Raw genomic sequence first — 19,020 nt, 5'->3', positions numbered from 1 at the left:
TATAAAAATAACAAGGTGTACTTTTTACCTCGACGAAATGCGACTGCATAGTCTTACTGGCAGATAAATTTTTATTTATGAGCGTAATTTGAATTTTTTTTTTTTTTAATCCAATTTTCTCGAAAGTTATTGCAATTTTGAGTGCTCATTTTGTGACTCTTTGATGTTAAATTCTTAATATAATTTTTTTTTTAAAAAGAAGAAAATTAAAAAAAAAATTTTCATATTTTCAACAAATTTTTAATTAAATTTATAATATTATAGTTTCCTTTGTAGTCTATATTATACAGTAATATTTGGTTACACGTATGCTCCGCAACCCTGAGTCGAATATTTCTTTTCTCCTGTTTTATTTAATTATATTTATCTGTTTTCGCATTAATTAATTGAATCACCGTCCTATAGAGCCAAGCTAAATTATAGGTAGAAGAAAAATGAAGCTTACATATAAAAGGAGAAATTATTTTGTTAAGTAAGAAAGAAAACGTTATTTCAAATTTAAAAAAAAAAAATTATAAATAAAATAAAAAAAATCGGACATTTTCACTTTTTTTTAAAAAAAAAAAGCTTTTGAAAGAATAAATGATATTAGAAGTATGAGCAACGACGTTTTTTAAATCAAATATTTTTTATTTCAAGAAAATTACTAGTTTTTTCATAAGTATATTTTTAGATAGAAGAAAAAATTATTTTAACCTCTATTTTAACCTGTTATGATCCTTAAAATTTAGCTGAAAGTAGTTTTTTCAAACCAGCAATAATTTTTTCCGTTTTTCTCGATTCCAATTTATTTTAATTTAAATAAGTAAAAAATAAATTTTCAAATATAAATAAGCAAAAATAGAATTAGAATAATTCTGTAAATAAAACATATAATTATTATAATTTTGTTACTTTGTAAATTGTAACGAAATGAACGATTACCTAGATCAGTGCTTCCCACACTTATGACTTTTGTGTACCTTTTCTAACTTTTTTGTAACGCTGCGTACCACTAATAAAAAAAATGAATGCATTTTTTTAAAAATGTGTTTATTTTTCCTTTTTAGTGCAAAGTTTTGCTAATAATTTTATTTGCATCAGTGAGAAGGATGGTATTGTTTTTGTTGTGATAAGTTAAAAATCACAACTGGCTGTTGAGAAAACTAATTAACTCTATTAACTTTGCAAAAAATAGCCAATAGAAAAATACATAATCCTAAATTTTAATCGCTAGCTTTATTTATAAATAAAATTCTTTGAAATTTTCGTTTGTTGCGAAATATTTCGCATAAGAACGCGTACCCCCACTAAACTGTTCCCTTACCCCTGGGGATACGCGTACCACACTATGGGAAACACTGACCTAGACCTTAATTTCAAAAATTATCAATTGTATTTAAAAAAAATATATAACTTTGAACTTACCAAATGTATGATACAACTAGAAGAAATACTTTTTTTCCAACACCCACTTGGAGAATGGCCTTACGTCATACAGGAATCTCAAGGGCAGATTTGCTAGCTACTCTTTCAGGGGCAACATATAAGGGGGGCCAACGTTGCTCCCACAATAAGGACAGATAGTACAGAGAATGAAGAACATCTATGCCTTGTCCGGAATTTGAACCACGAACCTTTCTAATGTAAGGCCAGTTCCCTGACCCCTACACAGGCCGGTCGGTGAAGAAATAAATAGGAAAAAGTTTTACTCATAAAACGACAGCCTTATATCATTACAAACAGTTCACATTAAAGAAACACTTTTTTATCTCTCTTAACTCTTAAATTAAGCCCTTTTTTTCCTTCATATATAAGAAAATTTTGCTATCAATGTGAAGTTTTATCGACGGCATTATCTAATTTCTCTATTTTTCTGTTTTTTTTTTCTTTTTTTAAACATCAAATTCAAGTGCGAATTTGTGAAATAATGAAATCGAGAGAGATAAATAGAATTGTCCTAAACAATGAATAAATAGTCCTTATTTAAATTAAAAAAAAGTGTGAAAAAAAATTCACAGAAGAAGTATTTAAGTTGAAATAATTTCGAAAATTGAAATATGGAAGGAAAAAAAACTAGAACTATTTTCATTATTAAAATTTTTCTACTTTAGATAGTCAAATTTCAACTCTGTAGTTATAGGCTCGTATACAGCACGTTTAACTATTAAAGCTACTTTTTTTTTATTCCATCATACTACCTAAACATTTTTCTACACCTCTATGTCAATTCATGTTGATGTTTTTGGATAATGTGGATTTTTTCTCAAAACTAGGAGTGTTAGAAATTTAGGGTGACACATTGTGGTTTGAAAAGGGTTCGAGCTTTCGTTCTGACATTAAATACTTAAAAACATTGAAAATATATTTTTACAAATATATCAGATATTTTTATGCCCTCTGCGAACCACCACCTTAATCTGCAACGCACTGTAGACCTACAATACAACTAATGCATCTAATCTCCTTACCACTACATAGTGGTAGAAAGAGGGTGATATGATAGAATGGCAAACAAGCAAGATACCTGAGTGAATTCCTCCTGAGTGAGGTCATATGCTGAACATATAAATGGCTTAATATCCCTTTAATAATCAGATATTATATTGTAACACGCTATATTACCATGTCAAAGAAAATAATTACTGATACATTAAGGGGCCCCGTGCATAATATGGTTACGTTGAGAAACAGCAGAGATTGCTTGAAAAGCTTGATATAAATCGGACAACCAGGTAGAGTGGTAGAGTTTGAGGTATAAATTAAATTATATTGAGGTCCAGGGTCACAGGTACAAAACCCGGCGTTGGTCAATTTTTAAAAAAAATTATATTTAAATTTTTTTTTTATTTTAAAGTTATTTTACGATCTTATTGTAACATAAATAAAATATTCCTTCACTTAATATTATGTTTTTTCTAAGTGCTTACATAATAAACTCATTAAAATTAAGAAATCCTTGCTCATATACAGTGAATATGTAGTTAGCTCCATATCTGTCCTTAATATTAGCCTATAACTATCAAACTCAGTCAAATATTATATGGTAACATACTATACCATATCAAACGAAATAATTATAGACGAAGTAAAGGGCCCACAATGTGGCATAATATAGTTACATTAACAAACCATTGAAATTACTTAAAAAACTTGTTATAAGTCGGACTACCAGGCAGGGCCTGATTACCGAAAAGGCACAGGAAGCAAGTGCTTCCCCTTTTAAATTCTAGGGGGGCCCCCAAATGACTGAAATTAAGGGCCCAATTTCTTATTTTTTGTAGCCAAAAAAATATTAATAATAAAAGAAATAAGAAAAAAAAATGACTCCAACAAAAACTCTCGAAAAGAAAAAAAATGGGATGCTTAATAAATGGGATGCTTTGTGTTGTTTTGCCGCTAGTAAAAAAATTGGCATAAAAAAAGAGACTCTTCTTGCAAAGAACCTTTCGTATAACAACAAGTAACTTTATAATTTAATTTAGTGAAATATTTAAATTTTTTCAACATATGTGCTAGCTACTCCCTCATGTTTTTGTTACTATATATAGTTGGCTACTATACATGTTGGACCCTACTTTACGTGCTTTATAAAGCACGTAAAGAAGGGTCCAACATGATTGCATAGGATCTCTGTATTCCTTTCTAAGGTTCTAATAGTTTTCACATGGTTCTTCCCTTTTTAAAATGTATTGTTTATGGGTGAAAAATATCAAAAGTTTCTTTTGCTCAAGTTAGGGGGGCCCCAAAATCCTATTATGCTTCCCCTATTTTCAGAGGTTAATCGGGCCCTGCTACCAGGTGGACGAGAGTTGGTGGACCGCAGGTTCAAAACCTGGCGTTGGCCAATTTCTCAAAAATTATAATAAGAAAAATATTTTATTTTATTTATTTTCCAATCTTGTAACTGAAATAAAATATTTGTTTACTTAATATTATTTTTTTTTCTAAGTGCGTATTAAATAAAAGCGTAAAATTAAAAATTGTTTTTCATGTACTGCAAATCTATAAATGGCTCCATATCTCCCCTTAATATAAATTCATAAATTTCGAACTTGAACAAATATTATATCTTAACACAACATATTATAATACTAAACTATTGGAAATAATTATTGGCGATCACAGGGAAACTGGGAGAAACCGGTTTCATGCCTTTAGCCCTTCTTCATTCCCTCTCCTCCTCTTTTTAGTTGCATTGGGATGCACTAGGGTGGGTGACCCACTTGGATCAGTCTGCGTAGGGACCGAGGGTGTGCGGTATTGGTCGTCGTTAAACTGTGCTACCGTAAAGTGCTCGATTTCGCGTGCAGGTCGTTCGGCTACCGAAGCGGGGGTGCCATCCCCTCCTCAGAGGATCAAAATTGTGATGGCATGTCTTCGGATCATCCTCAGGGATGTTTCCCAGACCGTCGCCATTGTGCAGCTCTAGTGCGACGTAAATGAACTACTACCACTACTACTACTGGAATGCACTACGATATTTTCCCTTTTCCTAATATTTTTCCTTTTTATTTGATAAAAATATTTTTTAAAATATCCGTGATACTTTTCTTTAGAACTATGTTTAATGTGATTCTCAGTTCCATATAGTTTTTTAACTTTAAAAATTTTAATCTATATGAAAATCAAGAGAGAAACTAAGGTACTTCCTTCCTCTACGACTTTTCCCACACTAATGGGGAAAGCATGTGAAGTGTTGCCATAGGTAGAGAGTTCTGCTCTACGCCATCTGCAGCCCATCTCGCCATATGATTGCATTCATGGGTGCGCTGAAGAACTTCGAATTTCGAGTACAGTGAGAATATTCCTTCAACCTGGTGACATATTTTTTATATGAATTTAGAGAATACAAGCGTAATTAAGAACAATTTACTTTCAGTTTGAATTTGAACTGAATTGACTTAAACTTCGGCTCGGTTTGTGGTCCGTGCGGTATTATATTTACATGGCGTTGATTGTGATACATAGCGTGTAATTATTGTGCATTTTCGTATATAAAAATGGCCTCTACTGACGATAGCAAGATCAATTCATTAGTGTACAATTATTTACTAAAAACTTGTCCAAAGAGTGCTAAAACATTTGCTAAATCTACGAAATCAGTGAGTTTTATTTCATTATTTTAGTTTTTCCGGTTGTTGAACACGTGTTGTGTAAAATTAAATCGTGTATTTATTTCAAAATAAAATTTATTAATTTGTCTTTCAATCTATTTTAAACTTTATTTTTTTCTGTATCTATTCTTTATTTTATTAAATATTTATTTAGGAATTTTGTATAAATTAAATCTGATCTATTCATGAAGTTTCAAACAAAGTAAATTTTTAAATATTATATACTTAAGAGGTTTTTCTGGAATACATTCGTTCTTCTTAAGAGATTTAAATTTATTTTGATGTTCCCTGTTGCTAAATTACAAACCTGCTTCTAATTACTATTTTTTTTATTTGGAGATTTTCATCTTTCAATGCAAATTTATAATTTATGTAAAATTTGTTACCTGAATTAAAAAATCTTGTTTTTCATTACTTTTAAAAATACTTAACATGAGGGGATGGTTTTTAAAAGCCTCTGGATTGTCAAATCGCCTCCTGGTTTACTGAAATTCAATAGTATATATTGATACACTATTGTGAAATTACATCATTCTTATAATATTTTTTTTTTTAATTTACAGTGATTTTTACTTTGAAGATATGTCTTTATCGTGATTTGTGGCAGAATAATCGCTTAGTCTTGGCAACTAGCGGTCAGTGGCCCGCAATAAGCGAAAAAAACATCGCAGAAAGGGATCAACTTAAAGGTGTAACTAATAACCACCCCTAGCAAACATAATCAAGTTATTTTTAAAAAAAAAAAATTTGTAAGTTTAAAGTTTATTCGGCATTTTGGCTCCACAGATCACGATACAGAAATATCATCTTTCCATATTTTGATTTGTTGCACTAACCACAATTGGGGGGATATTTCTGTATCGTGATCTGTCTCGCTAACTACAATTGCCAAGGTGCCAAGTAGATTTTAAACTTGTAAATTTAAAAAAAATAGAAACATGTAGATGTTTGCCCAGGGATAGCTACGAGTTATAACCTTTGGATTTAGTCCCTTTCTGTGATGCTTTTTTTTTTTTTAGTTTCTCGCCGGCCACTGCCCAGAAGTTTCCAAGACTTGGCGATAATTTAGCAACAGATCAAGATATGGAAATCTCCCCTACGACTGTCTGCCACAGTGCCAAATAAATTTTAAATATTTTTTTTTTTTAAAAAAAAAACTTGTTGATATTGCCTGTGGGGATTATTCTCCTTTTTTTGATGCAAAGTTAATGATTTTTAAATGCAGTAAAATTATGTTAAAGCTTTATTTCTTATTGAATCCTCATAAGTTTTCATCTCATTTACAATTTCTAGTTTTGATTATTTATTGTAGAATTAATTTCTGTTATTTTTATAACATTGAAATTTTTTTTAAACTTTAAAATCACCCTTATTGATTTTAAAAATTTTAGTCTTAAGAACTCTTGAAACTTCCCATTCTGGTGGCTTCTCAAAATATTTGATAGTTAAGAACTTTACCAATCATATGAAACTAATTTGACCTCCTTTTCTCATTAAAAATTTATTCTAGCAAAGTTTTTATATCAATTTGATTCATGTTTTCTTTTTGTGTTTTTTTAGAAGTCCTTGCCACCTGGTACACCTACATTGGAACAGCTATTAAGTCAAGGGTATGATTTTGCATAATTGTTTTATGAAAATTGCATAATTGTTATACTAACAAATACTTTTTTTTTCTACTTTCTTTTTTTTTGGGCTATTAACTTTCTGATAGTAAAAATAATTTTAATGTCCACAGATTAGAAATACTCCACCACGGTTGTGGGCGCTGCAGATAGTTTTATATATCAGATTTGAATAATAAAAATTATCACAACACCTGAAGATTATTGTTCATCACATATTTAAAGAACAAGCCTAAACTATTACAGGGAAAAGAGATAGTAAACATTTTTAAATAAATTTTTTAATTCAATTTTATTGCACTATGTGATTTAGGCTTTTAAGAATTTGTTTGCAATTTGTGCGTATATATTTGTGCGTAACTAAAGAAAAGAGCTGATTTTCTAAAAATCTAAGTAATTTGTTAATTGGTATTTTGCAGAATAAAGAATTTAAGGAGCAAGAAAAATTTATAAGATAAATTCTTAATTTCCACAAGTTCTAATTGTGCTTAGGAACAGATTTTAAATTTAAATTATTTCATTATTCTTTTCATTTCAAAGTCGAAATTTTTTTTAAAAATATTAAATAGTGTTTTTTTGCATCATTTTTATTTACCTTATATGTTCTAATTTTGTTTCCATTGTTAAAGGATAGCCTTGGCTATTGCTAGTTGATTGTACTAATTATGCTGCATATATGTCAGATTTAGCCAAATTTTTAACCAAACATATCTAGTCGGACTAAATGTGAGACATATTTGAAGTTTTAAAGATTCTGCTTGACTGTAAAAATTTTGTTATCGAAGTAATATCCCATAAGGATAATGTCATTGTTAATACTCAATATATTATAACCGTTCAAAAGACGAGTTATTGTATGTTCAGGGATATGTCTCTGTTTTTCTGAGAGGTACCTATTTTGTGAAAATTTAGACATAATTTGTGAAAAATTATATTAAAAAATAATCAACGTGAAAATATGGTATAAAATATAAATTTATTGTTTCTTACGGGACACAAAAATAAAATTTTAACAAAAAGTTTTTTGTGAAACTATTGTTTTACCTTAAGTTGAATTTGTGAAGGTACCGCTAAATGGTAGGTAGTAAATTTGGCCTGGACAGACCCTTGAAGTATTGTTTTGTAGAGTGTTGGTATGTTCAGTGTTAAAAGAATAGATTATAATTTGAAATTTTTGCAAATATTTTATCACTCTCTAGGTGCAAATATTTTGATAAATTAAGTAGACTTAATGTTTATAAATTATAATTACATGTTTAGATTCGTCAGAATAAATCTTAATTTTGGTAAAAACATTTTTGAGTCTTCTTAAATGGTTATCTGATCTGAATAGTTAATAATTTGCATATCACTATTTGTTAATTTTTGAATATTAACTAATTGAAAAAAGTGTGTAGTTAGTTATACTCTTCAGGATTTAAAATTGATGGTCCAGTTGTCCAGGACTAATAAAAATTTGCTCTGACCACTATAAATTAATTGTAGGGGTATAAAGAAGCAGCAATTACTATAAAGAAATGGTATGCTGTTTTGCTTTTTTGTTTCAGTTTCGTGATTAGTTCTGTGTTGTAATAAAATAGCATATTTTATGATTGTGAACACTACACACTCTTCTTAGTGACACTTTTCATATAACTTTTTTTTGACGAAAGTTCTAATAGAGATGTAAACAGACCAAGAAAGATGTATAATAACTAATTTAATTATATACTTGTACAGCTTACAACATATAGCTTTAAATAAGGTTGTCCTATTCTTTTGTTTAAGTAAAAATTTATATAATTTGTATACCTTTATTGCTAGGACTGTTTTTGGTAAGTTAGTATATGGTTTAAAATTAATTTTTTGGTTTTGTACAGTTATTAAGTTTATTTAATTAACAATTTGTATTTCAGATCTTCGAAGACAATAGTTCCAGAAGTTGCAAAATCAAGTATGATACATACATTTATGTCAGTTTATTGCTTTTCAGTCAATTTTTGCTTTGGAGTATTTTAAATTCAAATTTCTTAGACCATTCTAAATTACTTCTGGAATGTCCCTTCTGAGTATAAACTAAAAAAATATTTACTCTGAGTTATGAGCTCTCTCTGAATTTAAAATTTTAAATTGTATATATGCTAATTTAAATTTCAAAAATCTAAACTTTCTGAAATCGACACTTAAAATCGTGAGACTTGTTTTTGTCTGGAGAAGGGTCATCCTGAAAATTTTTTTTTTTAAGTTAATTTATGTAAAGTGACTATTTTGAATGGTGATAATTCTCAATGACTTTACCTTTTACTGTTTTTAATGTAAAGTTATTTTTATTATCTACTATTTTTAGTGACTATTTAATCAATTTCTTTCAAACGATTCATTTTTAGTCATTTGAAACAAAATTACATGGAGTTAAAATATGTAAAAATATGAGTACCTTAAATTGTATATTTATTCATAATACTGATGTATCTAATTTATTCTCATAATTATTACATTCCTAATTGTTTGCTAATTATATTGATTTATATTAAAATTAGGGTGAGCTGGATAGATTATTAATTGAATAAAATAATTTTTATTATGCATATTTAGCTCTAAAACTTATAACAGAACCATCTATGCATCCAATCTCAGTTAAATTAATAAATTTTTATCTTGATTCTGGAGTGTAGAATTGGTATCTCTCTTTCTTCTGTCAGTATGCTAACTTAGATAACATTTAGCTATTGTTTTAATTAGAAATTTCACCATTAGTTTTTGAGAAATAGAATTTAAAATATCAGAATGAACTTAAGCAGATATGTTGTTACCACGATTTTATAATAGATTTTATTATGACTTATATAAATTTTGTTAAGCAAGCATTTAATATTGTACATTTTACCATAAAAGCAATGCCATATTTAAATTTTTTTTTTAAACGTGATGTACAGTTTGCGGTATTCTAAAGTTTCAAAAAACAAATTATTATGGAATTATGTTGAATTCAATTTTATATGCCTTTTTTTTCTCACAATTTTCAAGTTTATTCAGACCTGGATTGGTTTGGTGATAAAAACATTTTTTTTTTTTAATTTTTTTTAAAGAAATATTTTAATTCTATTCACAAGCAATTGTAGTTCTTGATAGTTCAAACAATGGTGAATAAGTTTCTGTATTCAGGTTATATAAAAGCTTTGTCATTGTTATGCTCTCCTAACTAGCTAATTATTTACAGAAAGAGGTTAGTCACCTTCATTTATAATGAGGAATTAAGTCTTAAGATTAATGAAAAATCTTTCTAAAAAGGCATGGCCATGAAAGCAAAATTACAATTTTAAAATAAGTTTTAAAAGCGAATTCATTCCTTGTTAGACTTTTGAGTAGTATAACTCAAATCCAATGCATGCAATATGGGACTAGATGCATATTTATAATGCTTAAATCTACCTCTAGGTATTAGGGGTAGCTTTCCTTTTTTTTGTTGCTAATAATAGGTTTGAATAGATCAATCTCTTTGTTTTATTATGATATTTGAATAATTTAAATTTTTTACATGACAATTTACTTAAACATTTTATTTCACAGGCCTGCCAACATCCAGGCTGTTAATGTCCAATGCCAGGAAATAATTTTTCTGCGAAAAAGAAATTTCAGAATTAACTCAGTTTTATGCTTTGACGACGTTTCAGAATTTTTCTTTTAATGTAAAGTCAGTAGCAGAAAAAGTATTGCCTACAGTTGACTATTTAGCATTGTCAGACTCTGTACTTAATTCTGTTCTTTTTCAAAATAGACATTGGCAAATTTGTTGACTGGATAGAGAAACTATATAGAATTTCAGAATAGTTTTTACCTAACATTTTTGAAAAATAATTTGTTTCTCAGTTTGTTTTAAAACTATATAATAATTTGGTATTCTTAAAGGTAAAAAAGTTGTTAAATAAAATTCAAAGAATGTGAATTTTTTTGTTTTGTCTTTATTTTTTTAAAACAATATTATGTTACATTGTATATATAAGTATCAGGTTTTTTTAAAAAATTTCTTAGGTTGGCAGGTCTGATTTTGTGTTTACTCTAAGATATTAAGTATTTTTTTTTTTTTTTAGACACCCAGAAAAGTCCACTAAAATCAAAACAGGTTCCAAAGCAGGATTCATCATCAGATGAGTCTGACAGTGAATCTGAAGATGATTCCTCAAAACTAAAAAAATCAGCAAACACCAGTCTAAAGAAATTGTCACCAAAGGTGCCTGTCAAGAAGAAATCAAGCTCTGATGAATCCAGTTCTGAAGATGAAAAACAAAAACAGAAAAAGTCTCCAGTAAAGCAACAACAGGTTTCTAAAAGTAACAATTTACAACCTAAAGAAAAAAATGAATCCTCTTCAGAAGATTCAAGTTCTGATTCTGAACTAAAACCTAAATTAGCTGCAACACCTAAACCAAACAACTGGAGTTCAGCGATATCTAAATTTGCTGAAATGTCAGATTCTAGTTCTGATTCTGAAGATGGAGAAGAAATTGTTTCATTGGCTAAGAAACCAACTGTTTTAAATAATGCTGGAAAAACACCTATTGTATTGAATGATAAAAAATCTGTTAAAAATGCTGCAGATAGTTCTGATTCTAGTTCAGACTCGGATGAGGAAGCTCCTACTAAATCTAAAGCTCTTTTAAATCAAAATTCAGTTTTGCAGAAAGGAAAAAACGTAGTACCAGCAAAATCATCTAAGTTACCAGCTCAACTACAGGCGAAGAGCTTGACTCAGAAAACACAAGATTCTAGCTCAGATGATTCAGATTCAAGCTCAGATGACAAATCTCCAAGCAAGAAAATGAGTACTCCTTTACCCAAGGTCGCAGTTCAGTCTAAAGGTGTTAAAGCAGATGAAAGTTCTGATTCCAGTTCCGATTCTGAAGAGCTTTCTAAAAATAAAGTTCCTAATGTAAAGCAAAATGCAGTTTTACAGAAATCCCTTATGAGTAAGAAGCCACCTGTGCAAGTTCAGAAGCAGGTATCAAGTTCTGATGATTCAAGCTCAGAAGAGGAAATGAAAACAAACAATTCTTTACTAAAGAAGAAAAGTATACCCCCTAATAAAGGAGTTTTGACCAAGTCTCCTAATAAAAAAAAAGCTTCAAGTGACTCAGATTCTAGTTCAGACTCGGATAAAAAGCCTTCAGCTAAAGCTAATGTAGCTGTTGCTGTGAAATCATCACCTTTAAAAAAAGCAAATGTATCAGTAAAGAAGCAATCTAGTTCAGACGACTCATCTTCAGACTCAGATGAGGAAAAGCAGGTGAATAAAGTTTCCACTGTTGTACAGAAGAGTATGAATACCAGTGCAACTCAATCTGGGAAAGTTCAGAAAAAAGAATCTAGCTCTGAGGATTCTAGTTCAGATTCTGACTCTGCCTCTAAGCTGAAGAAGCCAACTGTTACTAAAATTACTTCTACTAATAAAAAAACAGTTTCTGTAGCTGTTGCTGGGAAGTCCCCTGTTCAAAAAAAAGCATCTAGTAGTTCAGATTCAAGTTCTGATGATGAACCCAAAAAATCTACACCTGCTGTTCAAAAAAGTAAAATTATTATTGCAACTCAACCTGGGAAAGTTTCAAAAAAAGACTCTAGCTCGGATGATTCTAGTTCAGACTCAGATTCTGGATCTAAGCCTGCCTCAACTGTTACTAAATCTAATATTTCTCTTGCTACAAGCGTGAAAGCATCATTACCTAAAAAGGCCGTCACACCAGGAAAAGTTAACACTCCCGTTGGTAAAAAGGCAATTGCTGGCAAGTCGACTATTCAAAAAGGGGAATCGAGTAGTTCAGATTCAAGTTCCGACTCTGAACCAAAGAAAACCTTGTCTACACCAGTTGTGCAAAAGCAACAAAAAAAGGAATCTGAATCAAGTGATTCTTCAGATTCTGATGCACCTAAAAAAGCTACTGTACTTCCAAGCAAATCCCCTGTTTCCAAACCTAATAAAGGAGCTAAGAGAACTAAAGATTCCAGTTCTGATAGTAGTGACTCTGACTCTAATCCTGTTAAAACAATGAAACCAAATGTGGTTAAAAATACACCTTTATTAGCTAAGAAAAAAGATTCATCAAGTTCATCAGATGAGGACACTGTTGCCAAAAATGCTAAAGCATCTAAGCCTCTTAGTTCACTTAAACGCAAGCATGGGGCTTCAGAAGAAAGTTCTGATTCATCTGATTCTGAGGGTGAGTCTAACCTTCATACTCCAAACCAGCTATCCACACAGCCCCAAAAGAAACAAAAACTTAACAATTCGTTATCAAATGTCTCAGATTCAAATAACACACCTATTGCATCAGATTCTACGAAAAAGCGAAGGGTAAGTTTACTTTTAAAGAAATGTTAGCTGATAATCTCTAGAGAATCTCTTAGCAACAGTTATTAAACACCATTTGTCATAGAAAGATGGATTTAGGTTTAAGTGTGATTATCTGCTAAGAAGAAAATTTAAATTTGAGTTCTGTTTTTATGTGTACTAAATTTATTACTTAATGGTCAAGAATTAATAATTCTTAAATAATCATTTATTTATCAGGCTTTAAAATCCAGTATTTATAGAAAAGTTAATATAAACTTAACCTAGGAAACTCCTGTTTTAAAGTAAAGTATAAATTTTAAAACTTGGAAAATATCCTTATTTTAGTTTTAAATCAACCGGGTGTTAATATCAAAGTTGAAAAATCAAACATTATATTATTTATTTATATCACATTTAAGTTAAATTGAGTGGATTAAAGTGAATATTAAATTTCGAATTTGGACACAAGTGGCATTGAGTGTTTTGAAATTATTTGAAACTTTTTTAACATAGTCTTAATGAACATAATAAGTGCAACTTTTAATTAATGAAAATTATGTTTTTGTAGCTAGAAAAGGCACAGTTAATTTGTGTCCTTTTTACATCAAATCAGTTGATTATATAAATTTGAGATATTAATTGGTAACAAAGGACAATCTTTTCTATAAGTTTATGTTCTGATTAGAAATATGAATTTAAGAAAAAGAAAAGCATATATTTGTAAAAAGCCTGCTCACACTCTTATTATACCTGCTCACTTTCTATTACAATTTACTTTATCTAGTTGCTTTACCTAAAATTACAAATATTTTGATGGGCACAAATTTGGAAAATAGGCGTGGAAGACCGGGAAAGTCACTGTTTTTAAACATAGTCACGAAATATTTTTAGAGCACATCCAAAATAATTACCCAGATTCAAAATTTGCATGTTGTAGTTACAATGTATTAATAAATAATATTTAAATTTGAAAAATTATGTGGAAATGGCCAAAAGAATGGCAAATTACCTCGAGACAGGGTCAGACAACAGACAATGTGGATTTAAGACAATCGCCATGAACCGAGTGGTTGAAAGTAGTAATAAGAAGAGTTTAAATTTTATATAGTGCTTTTATGAAAGAAACCTATTTCTATTAATTATTTTTCTTTTGTACATCTATTGAGCATTTACACTTAACAGTATTTGATTATAAAAATAAGTATGCTATTAAATATAAATAGAATATGATTTGTAGTAGTATATAACTTAGATATGTGATTTTAATTTTCACATGTATTTAATAATACTATTAGATTATTTGAAAAGGAATGCTATTTAAACTAAATTGTAATTATTAGTTAGAAAAATTGTTTTAATGTTATTTGATATTTCTTTTTGACTAGATTTCTTCCAGATCTATTTTTGGGTTTTTCTCATTTTTAAAAGAAACATGCCATATTTGCTTCATAGACCTTAGACTTTTATTAATTGACTTGAGAAAGAAGGATTAACTAATCATAGCCATACATTATATTTCAGATTTTTTTTTTTAGAATTTTATTAACTTTTAAACATTTAAACTATATTTTGATCTTCTGATATATTTTTTTCCTGTTTCCTCATAAGAAACTGAATAATTTTCTGAGTAAAACTGAGAAAAATTCATAAACCTAGAAAAAATTGGGTAGATTGGGTTTTCTATTAAAAAAGTTCGATTTCAAGCATTTTAAGTTTGTAATTAATTAGTATATATGTCATTACTAATTAATGCTTGTACTATATACTTTTTCCCTACTAAATGTTGAATCTTATTTTGTTCTATAATGATTTTGTTTTAATTTAAATCATTTTAAGCCCTATAAACTTTTTTTAAAGTATTTAAACTTAGCATTTATTTTATTCAATAGAATGCTTATTTTTTTTTTCAATTTAATTCTGTGAATAATAAACTTTTTTATTGTTGGAATTAGTGCTAAAATGAACTTATGTAATGTGATTAAAAAACACCAACACATTTCTCATTGTTTTTATTTATTTAAATTTGTCTGAATTTTTTTTCTGATAAGGGAATGTCTTTCTTTATATTTAAAGTTAATCCATGAACTAAAATTTTATCTTAAACCTACTAACATGGTCGTCAAATAATATGATGTTAGAATGCCAAAAACAATACTGTAAAAGATAGATGGAACCACTAAATGTGTTCATACTGATTGCTGAGATTTTTATTTTGGGGAAAGCTGATTATTCACTCAAAAAATATGCCAAAATACTTATTGCATAAGTAACTATATTTTAGAAATTCTTCTATCATTAAATCTTAGTTTATATTTTTTTAAAGAGACTAAAAGATGAGGTAATTTACAACAAATATTTAAAAATATACTTTTAAATTTTCCATGTCCATGCTGTGTCACTAATACTATATTCACTCCCAATATTCAATACTATATTCAATATTCACTCCATTCGATCACATAATATGTGTTGTCTAAATTTCTGTTTGAATTTTATTTAAATCTCTTTCAGGGCTCCAGTCCATTCAGAAGAATAAAAAATGAAAACTTTGTTGTTGATCAGCGATTGCAAAAATCAAGTGCTGAAGCTAAGGTGAGCGTTATATTGTTATAATTATTTATATTATGCTGTAAATAAAAATTAAATAAGGCTTAATCTATTATAAAAACTTTATTTACTATAGTGTAATTATACTTATGAATTTGCGATCAAGTAGCATTTGTATTCATTTATCCCTTGGTTGGCTTTTCACTTCAAAATCTGACTTTTGAAGTGACAATAAATTTTTTTACAAAACTTTCATTACAATTAACAATATTGCAATTATGTAAATAAATATGCAATTATTTTGATATACTACAGCGTTTGTTTGCACTATGAATATCAGGAAGCCCAGAGAAAATGAAATTTGAGAAGAATAAAAAGTACTGTTCTGTTTTCACATTCTAAAAACAATGTTTTATAAGCATAAGTAAAGTACAATGAATTACAGACATACCAGTGTTAGACTCATGATTTCTGTTTGCACCTCCTGCTCTCTGGAATCAAGCCGAAAATCTCAACTTAGTCGATTAAAGGAGAAACTACATATTGCCATTTTTTGGTCAAAATAAAATTTTTACCTGGATGTCCATTCAGCATTTATATTTTTTACTATCAGGGTGCATAGCATTTTAAAACAGTGCTTAAAGGTGCTTATTTTCGAATATCGAAATGATATTTGTTCGCTTTTTATCAAATATCTTATGTAACTTTTTAAAAAAAAATTGTTTTTAGGATACATTTTTCATTTTAATTAGTTGAAATAGAATGAAAACACCAAACAACATATGTTTGTGTTTTTGGCAAAATGACAAAAGTATTGGTAAAAATTCTCATACAACAAATACTTGCCAATATTGAGCCCCCCAGGTAGGACTGGGCGTTGTAAGAAATTTTATAACGTGATGCATCACGTTAGACATGCGTTAGCGATGCATCACGATGTAACATACATTCAAAAATTTGCTATTAGTAATCTTTAAATCAATCAAAAGGAATTAATCTATAACAAAAGAAAATGTTATTCTGAAAAAATGCTTCTATAACCAGGGATCTGTTTAGAAGAAATTTGAACGGACCCTTCGCAAAATGATCTATCTATTTTTACACTTTAGAGATTTCATTCTTGACTTAATAAATTTCAGAGCTTTATTTTATGGCTTGCAATTATTTATGATATATGTGGATGAATTGTAATAATCTTCTGTTATGTAATAAACTACCGTGTGATCTGTTTTTATCCTAGCAAAATCATATATTACCCCTAATATTTTTTGAAAAATCCTCCTAAAATTACCCTAAAATTTTAAAAAACTTTGCTGCTAATTTTATATTCACAAATTATGCATAGTTTTTTCACAATTTTAAAGAAACAGGACCTTTCACAAAATGTCTGGACAGACCCCTGCATATATTCAAAAATTAGCTATTAGTAATCTTTAAATCAATCAAAAGGAATAAATCTATTACAAAAGAAAATGTTAATTCTAAAACAATGCTTCTATAACATCAATAGCATTGCTTAATTTTTTTCTTTTAAAATATTAAGATGGACTATTAAGATGGATTATTAAGACCAATGTTGAAGTAAAAAGAAAAAATCTTTATTATAATTTTTTTAAAATTAAAAATGTCTTAATGGTGTAAAAATTATAATAAAACTGTAAATAAAATATATTACATAGGTGCATTAAAAATTAAAAGAAAAACAAAAGTAAAAAGACACCAAAGAAATGTTCACTTTTGTAAAACATTTTTTAAATTATTTGTTAAAGAAAAACATGCTTTTGAAACATTGTTCGACCTTTTATTTATTTGTTTAAAGTAATGAAATTGTATTGACTGATGGTTGAATTCTATACTTTATAAATGTAAAAATAAATGTAAGTTTTCTGTTTTATTATTTTCTTTTTTGAAAATAAAATAGGCTATAAGTGGTTTAAAAATGATATAAAATGATAAATAAGTGGTTTTAAAATGATACTATCTGACAAATTATCAAACGCACGCATTGAAAGAATTTTAAGAAATATTTTTAAAAAATACTAATGTTAAATTATTAAAAAGTGTCAAACATTGCTTAACTTTTTATTTATGTAAAAAAAAATTAGTCGTTTTAACTAATAGTCAATTTTTAAAGAAAAATATTGCAAATTTTGTTTTAATTCTCCTAAAAATAAAAACAAATTAAATAAATGTAGCCTTTGTTTTATTTTTTTTATAATTAAAAACAACTAACGATTTATTGATTTAAAATAAATTATTATACTTACGTGCATTAAATAAATTTTAAAAAGTAACTTTTTATAGCAAAGTATAAATTACTTAAATGCAAAATACCCCTATTAATTTGTATTGCTTAAAATGAAAAACAATAATTAAAATAATCGATGAAGAATCGTTTTCTTATTCAGATTTTCTTCTCATTAATGTTCAGAATGAAAATTTAAGATAACAGTGATTGTTAATTAACAGCAGGTGTACTAAAGATGACAAGAATCGTTAAATCACGACAAAATGAAAATTTTTTAAAAAAAAGTGATGAAATAATGCACCATAATCTCTAAGTAACAAAAGTCTCACTGAAAATAATCTTCTAGAAACGTAAAGTCCCAAGTACATAAAGAAACTATGCATTGCGTTCTATATTTCAATTCTGATCCTCGCTCTCCACCATTCAACAACTAACAGTGTCTACGTATAACATTCATCATCTAATCAACATCTTCAGCTGGGCGATATCAAAATAGTCTTCTGTGCTGTGAAAGCGTTAGCTTATGCAAACCGTGAGCGTAGTCTTATACTGCCGGCTTAAATCAGATTTCTGATACATGACCTAAAACATTCGCCCATTTCTACCCCCAGGAGTTGATCAATCCTTGGTTTAAATAAACTATTCTTCAAAAGATAAACCTTTTCTGTTCCAAGAATTAATCATGTGTCCAATCCAGTTTAAATTTATATTGCATTTATTTATGTTTATGTAATCTTAAATTTTTTTTTTCTTTCACAGCATTTTATTCCATCTTTGGGTTCATCTAAAGGAAAACAATTTCGACATGAAAAGACAAAGAAGAAGAGAAATAATTCTGCTGGGAAAATTGATTTGGCTGTTAATTCTATTAAATTTGATTAGATTTATTATTTTAAATTTTCTTATATGTAACTTCATCTGGAAGAAAGATTTCATCGGCATTGAAATAAATGTTTTTTGAGTAAAATTGTTTTCAGTATTTACTTATAGAAAAGGAGTGTATTATTATCCTTGTAGATCTCCTATTTTTTAAAAAAAATTATTCAGTTGTGAACTGAATGCCCTGCTTGTAAACTGACTTGATACAAAAGGTCTTCCACCTTTTGTACCAAGTTTCAAAGAAGTGTTAAATCTTCTGATTAAGCTTCTTACTAAGAGCTTGTAAGAAATAATTCTAATTGAGATTTTGATAAGTAATAG

At 28.4% G+C, this 19,020-nt stretch overlaps 1 protein-coding gene across 2 annotated transcripts; it reads left to right on the top strand.

Annotated features, from left to right (window-relative positions):
- The first annotated feature begins 4,728 nt into the window (after positions 1-4,728).
- Positions 4,729-18,787, top strand: LOC107454645 (nucleolar protein dao-5). Of its 2 annotated transcripts, none has more exons than XM_016071897.4 (6): positions 4,729-5,084; positions 6,657-6,706; positions 8,617-8,654; positions 10,792-12,912; positions 15,537-15,617; positions 18,580-18,787. In XM_016071897.4, exons 1-5 carry the CDS (start codon positions 4,983-4,985, stop codon positions 15,566-15,568), a joined length of 2,343 nt encoding a protein of 780 aa, XP_015927383.1. In that variant the 5' UTR covers positions 4,729-4,982; the 3' UTR covers positions 15,569-15,617; positions 18,580-18,787. The 2 variants fall into 2 exon arrangements, with proteins under 2 accessions (XP_015927383.1, XP_015927382.1); XM_016071896.3 differs by having other exon boundaries at positions 10,792-13,046.
- The last annotated feature ends 233 nt before the right edge of the window (positions 18,788-19,020 follow it).

The sequence above is a fragment of the Parasteatoda tepidariorum genome, chromosome 1 (genome assembly GCF_043381705.1).
Source record: "Parasteatoda tepidariorum isolate YZ-2023 chromosome 1, CAS_Ptep_4.0, whole genome shotgun sequence".
NCBI lineage: Eukaryota > Metazoa > Arthropoda > Arachnida > Araneae > Theridiidae > Parasteatoda > Parasteatoda tepidariorum.
The sequence above is the reverse complement of the archived record's forward strand: the minus strand, read 5'-3'. Positions and strand labels throughout refer to the sequence as shown.